This window comes from Lepisma saccharinum, chromosome 1, assembly GCF_977018435.1.
Source record: "Lepisma saccharinum chromosome 1, izLepSacc3.1, whole genome shotgun sequence".
Classification (NCBI taxonomy): Eukaryota; Metazoa; Arthropoda; class Insecta; order Zygentoma; family Lepismatidae; genus Lepisma; species Lepisma saccharinum.
Genome location: NC_139229.1, coordinates 197,102,295 through 197,115,139, shown reverse-complemented (window position 1 = coordinate 197,115,139; position 12,845 = coordinate 197,102,295). Strand labels below are relative to the sequence as shown.

General features: G+C 38.3%; 1 protein-coding gene across 1 annotated transcript in view; it reads left to right on the top strand.

Moving 5' to 3' along the window:
- LOC145991067 (uncharacterized) overlaps positions 1–12,845 on the top strand; it is a 77,914-nt gene that overhangs the window by 46,645 nt on the left and 18,424 nt on the right. The window contains exon 4 of the mRNA XM_083126789.1: positions 6,407–6,574. Within this exon, the coding sequence (XP_082982915.1) occupies positions 6,407–6,574 (168 nt within the window). The remainder of the gene's footprint in view (positions 1–6,406; positions 6,575–12,845) is intronic.

Genomic DNA, 12,845 nt, shown 5'->3' with positions numbered 1-12,845 from the left:
CATTTACAGTCATGCACAGGAGTGTACTTAATGAGTTTCAACGCATCATGTTCCATTCACTTTTCCATAAATGCACAAACTATGTTTAGCAACGGTGCAAGTTTACATGGTTTAAGTGAAAATGTTGCATGACAAAACTCGTGTTTCGTCAGTGTCTACAAATGTGTCGACAGTTTTATTAGTTCCTTGAAAAAACCGTTGAAAATCAAAATCTGTGTGCAACCAGTTGTGTAACTTTTGCACGGGAGTATACCATGCAAAAATCTTCAGAAACTATTTATTCATCATTAAGTGCACCAAACTATGCTAATAAACAGTGCATTTAACACGGCATATATCTCCATGCACCCGTAGTAACACAAGGTTATGTGGTGCAAATAGTATAGTACATTTAGACCTAAATTTGGCTCGAAACGGAAATAATTATTAGAAAGCTAATTCCTTATGAAATGCGTTCCTTAGGTCCCCCTGTACTACCCCTGAAAAATCCCAAAAAAACCTGCATGGGGAACACCCTTAAATTTGAATAAACGGCCGCCATCTTGGATTTTTTAAAAAATGCGATAACTCAGTAATGGACAATCATGAGGAGGTGCTGTTTTGCGCTAAAATGCATGGTTTGTGTAGTATAATCGATTAAAACATGTCTTTTCTAAAGAAAGTCCAGTTTACGGCAAAAATTTAATGAAATCAATAAGAATTTTGACAAAGAAAACTGAATGTTTAGAAAAAAACGGCATTACCATTATTTTTGATAGTTTCTTATCTTATCAGGTGTTAGTGATCGTATGTGGTTGTTGAAAGCTGAACAGAAGATGGAGGAGAAGTGCATTTTCTGCGGTGAAGGCGGGATGGTGGACATTGACAGTGTCAATGTGACAAGAGGGTTAGAGACTTTGAGGAATCTCAGTATAAAGAGAAAAGATGGGATTGGGGGGAAAATTTAGGGCGTTAGTCATGTGCGAGTGCATGTACAGTGCAGAAAACGTTATACTGACATGGAAATTACGTTCCAGTGTCTCTACCTATAGGAACAAATGCAACAAAACCCCTCCTCAGAAGTGAGCTACATCCCTTCAACTTTAAAGCGTGTTGTCTTTATTGCGGGGAGACAGTTGATAAGGAAGCTTGCAACAAGCACCCACATCGCCACCCAAAAATATGCCAAGTGGAAACTTTACATAAAATGTCAAGTATTCGGAGTATGTGCGCAAATAGGTGCGACAAGTGGGGGAAAATAGTTCTAAATCGCATTAATAGCTAATGTGACCTGATTGCGGCCGAAGCGCAATATCATAAAAACTGTGATGCACAATTTTCAATCGTTGGTTCAAGCATTCCAGGCGAGCCATCTGAAAATGTGGTCGGAAGACCTGTTGACTAGTCCAAGTTAGAGGCTTTCAATAAATTATGCAACTTCCTGGATGAGTTGCTGCTGTTTTAAGTCCACTTTATGCACAGTAAAGCTAATCGGGACTGGACCTACAGTTTAAAGTGGGATCCGAACCACTTGTGCCTCCACCGGGTATCGAACAACTTCCTGGATGACTACGATGACTGCCAGTACCTGCTGTCTGACGTTATGGAGATGCTCTTAAAGTTCAGTACCGACAGTGACAAGTTATATAGGGAAAAGGGTCTGCGGGAGCTTTTATCAGCACGCTACGGCAATACTGTTCTTATGTCATCCAGCAAGAAATGTTTCGGGACTGTTGTTTCTTTTAGGCCCGTTGCATCGAGGATTTTAACGGACAAGTGGTACAGCGACAGATAAAAGACGCTGTGGAAGAAAAGAAGAGGATTAAGACGCGGCTATTACCATCCTCCAAGAAGAGATAAGATCTAAAGTTTATGATTGCTCGACATATCCAACCTACGAAGAAATATCGAAAAGTGGAGAAAATCAATTACGTGACATGCTCACTCATCTGCTTTCTGGTCTAATGAAACCAGTAAAAGGTCCACATTGCAACCAGAAGGTGTTGAGTGTTGCGCACTGTATCATTTCTTCGGTGCGTTCACGTTTATTTGTGTCAGCTGTGCAGGTTGGAATTGGAGTGTTTCTTCATAGGAGTTTCCGATCGAAACATCTAATTAACCTTCTGCATAATTTAGGCTGCTCTGTTTCTTACAGTGAAATCTGTAAGTATGAAACTTCCGTGACAATGAACACTTCAAGTGAAGTTCAGAAACATGGATTTGTGCAGTTTGTCTTCGATAATGCTGATCATAACACTCGAACTGTGGATGGACATGGAACCTATCATGGGATGGGAAGAGTGCAGTGTGTAACGGCTTCTTCAACTGTTCAGACGAGTTCTCGTGTTCCACGACCGAAGATTATACCAACGGCGACTTGGAAAGTTTGGCTTCATCCCAATCGTTACTTACCGGCCCAAGAACCATGGATTGAATCGCCTGGTAATGGAAGACGTCCTCTTCCTGGAATTGCGGCCGATAGATGCAGAAATCGGAACCTCATACCAATGGATTTGGATGGCGGGTCCCAAGTCAGCTGAAGAACCTCATACGGGATGGAGTGGCTTCATGGAGATTGCCACAGGAAAAAGATCCTACGAAAAGTCAGCAGTGATACCCTTGACCTTCGTCAATCTCCAACCTTCTAACCCCACCTCAATTAACACCTGTCTTCTTTTCGCGGTAGAAAAATGCAGGAAGCGGCAACAAAGGTGTATTGTGACATTTGATCAGCCCCTTTTCATTAAAGGCATGGATATAGTCTATCAGGTAGACGAAACTGATGAGCTGCCCAAGGTAATCGTGAGATTAAGTGGATTTCATCTGCTTATGAGTTACATGGGTGGGCAAAATCATGGGTGGCAGTGGTATGGAAGAAATGTGGGGTGAGGTATTTGCCAAGAACGCTGTTGTCCACATGGCTAATGGGCATGCTTATGCAAGAGCATTACGAGCTCATTCGCTGTCTCAGGCAGCTATCGCTCATTTGATTTTGGAGTGTTGTGAGGAAGGCGGACTTTTGATCAGCTCTGACGTCCAAACTCTCAGGGGAATTCACAGTGAGGTGTTAAACTTGTCCTCCTCCGCAGAATCTTTCCTATCCAAAGTCAAACCTTTACTGAGTGCTGTATCCAGTGCGATGAAGACACTTGAAGAAAGAAGTCGTACTGCTAAATTATGGCTGCAGTATTTCAAGCAAGTTTCTATAATGCATGACTTCGTGAGAGCGGAAAGAACAGGCGACTGGAACCTTCATCTCTTCTCCGTTCAACGCATGTTAGTTCACCTCCATGCAGCTGGCCATATTCATTACGCTAAATCAGCCCACCTTTACCTCCAGAATATGTTTAAACTTAAGACTACTTTGTCGGATCAAGAGTTTGAACGTTTTGTCAGTCAGGGTTATTTTACAGTTCGGCGATCGGATAAGTTTTGGTGCGGACATGACTATAGAGCAGGTCTTAATGCGATCTATAAAGGTTAGCGGTGGTTTGACACAAGGCCGAAATATGTCTGATAGCGTATTAGCGCATTGGATTTCCACCATGCCAGGAAGTCTCCAGGAGATGGAAGCAGTGGAAGCTTTTGCAGGAATGCCGACAGGTGAATCCTCCTTTTCAGCTAAAGATTGGGGCTGGACCATCGAACAGGGACACCATAAGCCTGTCACATCCACTTTACCCCCGGCGCCAGACAACCTGCTGCATCTCGTGCGTGTGGGCGCAAAGGAGACTTCTCCCGAAATTGTGAGTGCAAGCGAAGTGGGCTGACATGCACCACTATGTGCAGCGAATGTGCGGGGGAGTCCTGCTTCAATCGGAATATTCTGGATTCCGAGGTGGCCGCAGGGGCTCAGTCGGTAACGCAACTCACTACCATGCTAAAGGTCCCGGGTTCGATCCCCGGCCGGTTCAAATCCGCGAACTTTTCTAACGTTGGAAGCGGCCCCGGCGCCCACCCAGCGTCGAATGACATGGGTACCTGGGGGAAACCCTGGGGGGTAAAGGCGGTCAGGGGCGTGATGCTGATCACATCACCCCAAGTCATGACCGGATCAAGAAAGTGTGGGGCGTTACCCCCACACCCCCTATACGCCTTCATGGCGTGGTGCTAAGCACAGGGGAGCACTTTACCTTTTTACCTGGATTCCGAGGATGAAGACTATATCGAAGCCTACTGCGATACCGAGGATCATGTCGAAGCAAAACGTACGAGAGCCTCCACCAGAGAAGATTATGCAAAACGAAGACGAGTTTAATGGAAGACGGAAATTTGTCAGGCATATTATACCTTACCTGTTTATGTATACGTGTTCATTTTTCATTTTGAAATGTTTCGAAACAAATTCTACAATTCTGTACTAAAAAAATGATTTTTTTTTGTATGTTTTTAAACCTGTTTTATGCAATAATATGTTAATAAATTTATATCAAATCTCTATTTTACATTTTTTTCAATAATAAGTTCCTTCTTTCAAAACTGAAACGTTTGGCACCAACAGCACCTCCTTATGATTGTCCATTACCGAGTTATCGCATTTTTTAAAAAATCCAAGATGGCGGCCGTTTATTCAAAATTTAAGGGTGTTCCCCATGCAGGATTTTTTGGGATTTTTCTGGGGAAGTACAGGGGGACCTAAAGAACGTATTTCAGAAGGAATTAGCTTTCTAATAATTATTTCCGTCTCCAACCTTATTTTACCCATACTAAAAAGCTTACATGTCCTTGTCGATAGTTTTCTTACCAGTTTTGAGAAAACATCGCAGTAAAGTTATCAAGTGTATCAATTTCCAAAGGGAAATCCCACAGTGAATCAACGGCAATTTTCACCCACAAGAGTACGTGTGTGTTTCCTGGATACAAATAAATCATACTTACGTCTGTAGTTCCAGATCCTATGAAATTTTGTGGTCAACGAACTATTGTGACCCAACACTTTCAGCGAATACGTGCGTTTTATAATAAACTACTGTGTGAGCTCCAATGTGGATGGCACTCATTACATTGTTTTCAATGGCATGCAATCCAGTTCCTTCACAATACGTAATTGTTTAAACAGGCCGCTCGCCTATGACGCGCCATCGCGAAATTCTTGGAAACAATCACGTGACTAGTGGCCCTCTTCGTGCACCTAGCCACACCCTCGAACTGTGTCCATCTTTGTGTTATCAAGTGATAGCCACGGTGGCCATTACAAAATAGACGTTGGGCTCCGCCCTCCAGTGATTATGACACCGACAGACAGATTACGTGCGGAAAACATTGCTTACGCTCACCAAAACATTTTTTCTCTCTTCGAAAAACACGTGCGTTTGTTTTGCTTACATTGTTATTACGGCCAGTTACATAAACAGTTAAGACTTAACAATTTACTTATGGCCTATTACCGCATCTGAACTTGATGTGTTCATACAATTTTAATTCTGTTAATTTTGGGTTTTGGCGTGGAAAATATGGTTTATTTTATTTTATTTCCTTCTCTACGTTAATAAAAAGAACTCCAACTTCTAAGGATAGATCAACATGGGTATTTCGAATATAAATTTCAATTTTGGAAATTAATTCCCAAGGGAGGTATCGTAACAGGTTCCCCTGATTAGAGAAAAGTAGGAAGCCAAAAGCAATAACCTCCTTCGTCGGCCGTTACTATCTCAAGCATTCAAAGAATGCTAGGTCAGTATTAAATCAATCCTCCTGGTTGATTGGAATTAAGTTGCTGATCAACTGGTTTTAGGGAGCAATAACCAGGTGGTGGAACAAAGGATAAGTTAGAGTGTAACGGGCGACGTGGGGTCTTTTGCTTTGGATCGAGGAAGGAGAAACATCGGGGAGTTTGAGCGAGCCTGCATAGCGCAATTCTAAGAGTCTTCTCCGAGGAACTCTTCATCATCGAATAGACAGGTAATATCCTTCTCTAACCATGTTGATCTAAACTAGAAGATATGAACCCAAATTCTTAGTGTTGTGCAATTTCATGTGTAAAAGTAACTTCTCGCCCATTACCATCAAGTTATCTGCCAAGGGCGTGTGTGTGTGTACTAAAGACAAAAGCAACAAACATTACATACCTATGTTCAACAATTTATAGATAAATCTGTTTTTCTTTTTCATTATCTATACATATACGCGTATAGTATACCTACATACTCGTATATATAACTGTTCTTATTTGTATTGATATGTAATCCTTTTCATGTTTTTATTTTTACTTTTATTTCTTTTTTTCAATGTATACTCTTTATTCCATTGTCTTGTATTAATCTTTCAGACAAGGGTCTGTTGTAAGAACGGCCGTAGGGGCCGAAACACGCCCGCTCTAATAAAAACGATTTTATTATTATTATTATTATTATTGAAATTAATGGTATTCTAATTTACTTGAAGTTCATTGCTTTAATTAATTTCTTGACTCAAAAAATATTTTCAGGTTAAAATTGGGGTAGAGACCTGTCCGCGTAATTCCAAGAAGGACTGCAAAACTCAACCTGACTTCTGGATCGAAGATGCATGCAACAAATTGTTGAAGGAAGATAAAATATATTCCTCAATTTTTCAAAACCTCGATATTGGAAATAAGACCTGTCCTTTTCCAAAGGTATGTGTGTCTTATACCTGACATTATAATTTTAGATCTAAACATTCATTCATAACACTTAACTTATATCTGTTTTAAAGTTATTACTATAATAAGGGTGACTTATAACAAGTATGCTCCTAAGCTATCCTTTGTTTTTGGCCTTCTGACATTATCATCACATCAACATCATCATCATAGTCATTAACAATTTTGTTATCACGGTACTTCACTTTCACTAATTGCATGCTCTGTATTAATAACGCTTGTAAACTTTCAATTATAGACACATCTGATTAACAATTATTCATTAAACTTCGATAATACAATACAAAACAACAGAATATTCACCTAAAATTGTTTCCTTTCGGCATTAGTGGCAGCATAGTAATGAATGAGAGACTCGAAGTCAATATGAACAAAACAGACTTTCGAAGAGAAAAAAAAATGGGTACTTTCTTTAGAATTTCCTAAACATGTTTTCTTTTGTAATTTTCTTTTGTATGCACAAATTACACTCTAAATTTCGCCACACAATACAAATACCTCATACTCACCAATGGAAAAGAGACCGATACCATATTACAGTAACGACACTGGCTGCGAACTGAGAAACAAGGATGTTGATATGAACCATCAACCACTTGACTTTGAATTGTTGGTATTTAAAATGTTTACATTTGATTCTTCAAGCTGTCTGCCAGCACTCCGGTTAATATAGAATTCTGAATATGATGTAAGAAGTTACTTAAACGCTAGAAACTTCTATCTTCTTTCTTGAAATAAACAAGAACGGTAAAAAGGATTTAACATGTTATTTTATTATGCTATTATAGCAATATTATGGAATTGTAATAGTCATTGGTCTTTGTCACCTTTCACCCTTCAGCATCTGTATTTTGTGCGGTCCCCTTGACTTGGAACCTTAGGTTCTAGCCTAGCATATCCTAGTGGCAAATAAGCTCCTGACTATAATGCTATGTACAGCGTCTCTCAATAGTCTTAAGAAAACATTTCCAACTAGGAAACTTGGTGGGTCGTGTGCAGAGTTAGGCACAAATTCAGGGTTGCCACATGCACAATATACATTTATAAAATACGCGAAAGAAATAAAACCAAGTATAATGGTATAAAACTATAAAATATATCAGTGTTAAATTTGTCTCAAATGAGAAATACTTTCTGAAAGAAAGAAAATCGATTTTCTAGTATTTCATCGCTGATGCGTCTACACAAAGTAAAAGAGGAGGGAAGAAACGAAAGGGAACTAAGGAGAGGAGAACAGGGAAAGCAAAAGGGGAATAGGAAAAATAAAGGAGGGAAGAAAATAGAGGACAGAAGTGGATAGGGGAAGTAATGAGAAGAAAGGAAAAAGATGTGAACATAGATTACGATAATTGGACAATAAGAAGTACAAAGGAGGAAATCGAGATGATATGAGAGGAAAAGAGGAGTTTGAGAAGAGTAGAGGAGACGACAAGAGGGAAGTGGAGAGTAGAGTAAAAGAGAGAAATAGATAAGAACGAAGAGGAGAGGAGAAAGAATGCAGTGAAAGCGGAAATCTAAATCAAGACAGGAGATAAGAGGAGTGGAGAGGAGTGGAATGGAGACAAGAGGCGAGAACAGGAGGGAAGGCGATATGAGATAGAAGCAGAAGAGAAGGAGGGGAGAGAATAAGGAAATGGAGAAGAGAAAATCAAAAGAGACTGGAGACGAGAAGACAGAAAAGGTAGTTGCAGAAAATATCGTCTCGGCGTCAAGAATTGATGAGTTGATCAAATTATCAATATGAAACATTCAATAACATCTTAAAATGTATTGGAGAATGTACTAGATCGGTGCGATATGACTTTTGGCTGAGTTCAGAGCAATATAAAACCTTCCACGTAAGATCTTTGATTTTACCTGCGATATTAATACCAAAAACATGAATGTAATTTTCATATTTATAAGAATTATCCAATTTTTCCCCCACTGCTCAGTTTGTTGAAGTGAAGATTTTGTCATTTAATATTTTTCCTCCCACCATCGTTAATTCTAAACAGAATCATTCTGTTTCAGACGGCGTGTACAATGAACACAATCGGATATGTCTAAAACGTAATTAAATTATCTGCCACCTGAGTGGTTTGAACGTATGACAATTAGGTTGACAACTATAATGGTAACCACTACTCAACAAGCTTTCGTTCCTGAAAGTAGGTAGAAGGAGCTAACCAATGTGAAATGTAGATGCAACTCTTATCCTACATGTAATGTGCAAATAATACTTGTTTGTAACAAAGAAAACGAATGTAGTACGAATCGGTGCAAACATTTTATGGAGAATTGCGCATGATGAAAAATTTTCATTCGATATTTTCAAAGGTATCCTTGCATTGTACTCGAGTGGGAAATGGGAGTAAAAGTTACCACAAATATAAATAGTCATTTTATTAATATTTGTCAATGTCTTTGAAGCAGTACACAATTATCGGTAGAGTATAATAATTCATGATCTTATACGTGAAAATATCCCTTTGAACGTGTGCCAATTCATTTATTTGCTTATTTTTTTTAGTAAATTTCTGATGAAAAACACTGTTATTACAAAAAATGTAACCATGTTCTTGTTTAATAATAGGAGAAATATTAATAAGGAAGTAATAAAAAGAAAATTAAATACACCAACGTAAAACAAAGATATTCTACGTATTAATTATAACATGCACATTTTATTTCTCATTAATAAAACCACAGATCAAATTTTGCATTAACGTCCATTTTAAGTAGGTTCTAATTTATGTTTGGCCATTTATCATTCTTTAAAATTATCATTTCGAGCAAATAAACATATTTATTATTGTTTTATTAGTCAAATTAGATATATTATACAATAAAAGTTCATACACATGTAAACCAAAACGACAGAATAAACAGATATATGCATGTCCGTTGCATACGCTGTTCTTCTAGAAAAAAAGAAGATACACAGACCATAGACTATGCACAGACTAACAAAACATCGTAGGCTACATGCAGTGTCTCATCTCTTGACTTTATGTGTGACGTTGCTAATACCAACATTTATACCAGTTGATTTTTATTTTAACGAAAACGGAAAAAAAACAGGCACTTCCACACATTCTATGTTGGTAGTTTGAGGATTCCGTAGGTTGAAATAAAACTTACATTATTTATAAACATTCAAATACTTCGAAGCCTCCCCAATGGCGTAGCTGTAACGTCGCTGCCTTATAATCAAGGAGTCTTGGGTTCGATACCTTACGGAGGCACAATCTTGCCACTTTAAACTGTAGGTCGAGTCCCGATTAGCCTTATTCTGCATAAAGCGTACTTAAAACAAATAAAAACTGGAATGTACTCCGACTACATCAGAATGGATATCTACTCGGACACAGCCTTCTTAATTGTTCTTTCTACCACAGTTAATAACATGCATGGTTGTAAAAAGTCACATCTTTTAAATTTGTTAATCCAACGTACGTGTATTAGAAAATTATAATTTTAAAACACGTAAAATATTTCATTGGGTTTTTAACCTGGGATGAAGAGGGCTTACTCCCTCATTCCGTAGTTCCCAGTCCACTGAGTTTTCGTATTGAGTCTCTCGGAGAGAGATGCATAGATACTTGAGAATTATTTTTTTTTGTTCCCGACCTCATTTTGCAATCTACAGCCACCACAATAATTCTCGGCTTTTCTTTAAGATATTACCCTTACATCGTTAATATACATGTTACTTTTTCAAAACCAGAGGTAGCATCCCCGTCCGCGCCCTACAGGAACTTAAACTTAAACGAGTGTTGAGCTGGTGCCTATCTCGCGGCCTCTGATGAAATCTATCATTCTTCAGATTCTCTTTAAAATTAGATTCTGGTCACTTTGTAACTTGCTGGGTGCAGACACTGTGCTTCGTCGCACAGTGTTTTGCGATAAGAAGCTGCCTTGAATAGCGTGACTCACGTTTGAACGCGAGCAAGCTACGCTAACAAGCTTGTCTGCCTTTGAAAACCAAGACATTTTTATCACAGTTACCGAACGGAATTGCTATTGTTGAAGTATATATTCATTCAAAAGAGCAAGAAATGAAATTCGACCAATGTTCTTCCGTTGTTTAAAAACAAATATTATATATTAAAAGAAAACTTCGCGATTGTCAATAAACGGATTAACCTATCTGAGCATAAGGTAGATGTAAATAATAAAATTTAATAGAGAGAGATTATAAAAAATTTCAGGAACTTTCCCACGCTTTCTTCCGCTGTCTACGTCAATGGCAGAAATGAAAGCAATATTTTTTTAAACTCAATTAAATGAATGTGTAAGAATTAGAGCTGAGCCGATACCACCATTTGCCGATACCAATACCGATACCGATCCCGATACCGATACTTGTATAATTCCAGTACAAAATAACAAAGGCTAGTTAGGGAGTCATACTAACTCGTCACATCTCTAGGCACGCATTTACAATTTGAGAAACCAGTTCGAGCCAAGTGTGTCAGAAATATAATAATAAAATTGTTTCTATTTAATACGTTAATATAATTATTTGTAATAAAATGACAATTCATTAATTAGTACTTAATTTCTCTGCTGCGTATGGAGTATTGTTGTATGTATCCAAAGACTAAGAAAACTGAGGAAAACCAATGTTAATACTATTTTGTTCTTTCTATCTTGACTAAAAAATATTGTTATTACATAAATAGTAAAAAGACGCTATAAAATCAGAGATAAATATTCATCATCTAGATTACGTGTAGTTAAGACCTCTAAAATTTGTGTAAAAACAAAACTCGTGGCAAGGAAATGTATGTCAAAGAAGTAAGTAAATGAATCTTTATTGAATAACAAAAATAATGATGGCACGTCCATTTGATGAAAAGTTCCTGATAAATATTTTATGCATATAATTGTAAGTAGTGGTGTACATAAATCTTTAGAGGGGCCTCTCCGATGGTGTCGTCGTCACCTTGTAATCAATAAATCGCGGGTTTGATACTCAGTAGAGGCACATAGTGATTCGGGTCGCACTTCAAAATGTAGGTCCAGTCACGATTACCTTATCTTTCTTAGTACTATCATTCAAGCCGTATGTTCCCAATCTAATCTCCGCGGAAATTATTGATTGACTTGCTTTATTTTATTTCGCTTTTTGAGCCCCTTTTGGATAATTTGCGAGGATGGGGATGAGTGATGATGTGATGAAATTTATTAATGGACACTCCCAAACATCCATGCTCAGGCCGGGATTCGAACTCTGGCGTCGTAGCGCGATGTACTAACCACTCCGCCACGGGGGGCGACTTTCGGCGAAAATAAATAGCCATCATTGGCCGGTATCGGCAGTCACACGAAAGACAGAAGTCAATACTACAAGAAGGAAACTCAGAATTAAAGTAAAAGTTAAACTACATGTATCCAACGACATTTACAATATTGGAGTGTAGAAAACTTAAGAATTGTTGTTTCAACGGAAGGTAAGGTAGTGGTGTAGTCGTTAGAACTCACGACTAGGATGTTAGCGGTCCAAGATTCGAGTCTCCTTACTAGGGTTGTGAGACGGTTCTTTTCCATGCAAAATTAAACAACAAAATAACACAGAATCTTGACACAATTGTCACTCTAATTAAACCATTACCTGAATTATAAAACGGTCAGGATAAGTGCCTACAGTCGGAGATACTAAGAATAAACCTAGGAGGGTTTGTTTTCAAGCACCTGAAATGACGTGACCTAGTACGACGGTGATTCAGAATATACACATATATTAAAACACATATAAAGAAACAGTAAGTACATCATGCTCTCTTTCACTCTATCGTTCATTCATACACACATTACATGGCATATTGGGACAATATTGCAATTACAAATGTTAAATTAATTAATACTTTGACGATACTCATATGATTTCTTGGCTACATTGCCTTTTACAATTTACTGTTTAGGGTTTTAAGTGTAATGCTATTAATTGTTCTTTGTGCGAACCCTTTTATCGTTTCTGGAGGTAAAAATATATTTCAATTAACTATTGTTTGGCTGTTAACATATACTTTGTTCTATAACGTTGATTTTGTCCGCCGGAATAAGGATGTCTAGTTATGCCATAGCACTGAGTTACGTTATACAATGATTTACGCAGATTCGCGGTAGATTGGTGTCATCTCTCACACACACATGGTTGGATCTTACCTTCTCTGCATTCCCTCTGACCTGGATAGGGTGAAAGTGGTCCTACAGTTTTAGAAGGTGTCCACACTCCGGTGTTGTACTTCGTGGTTAT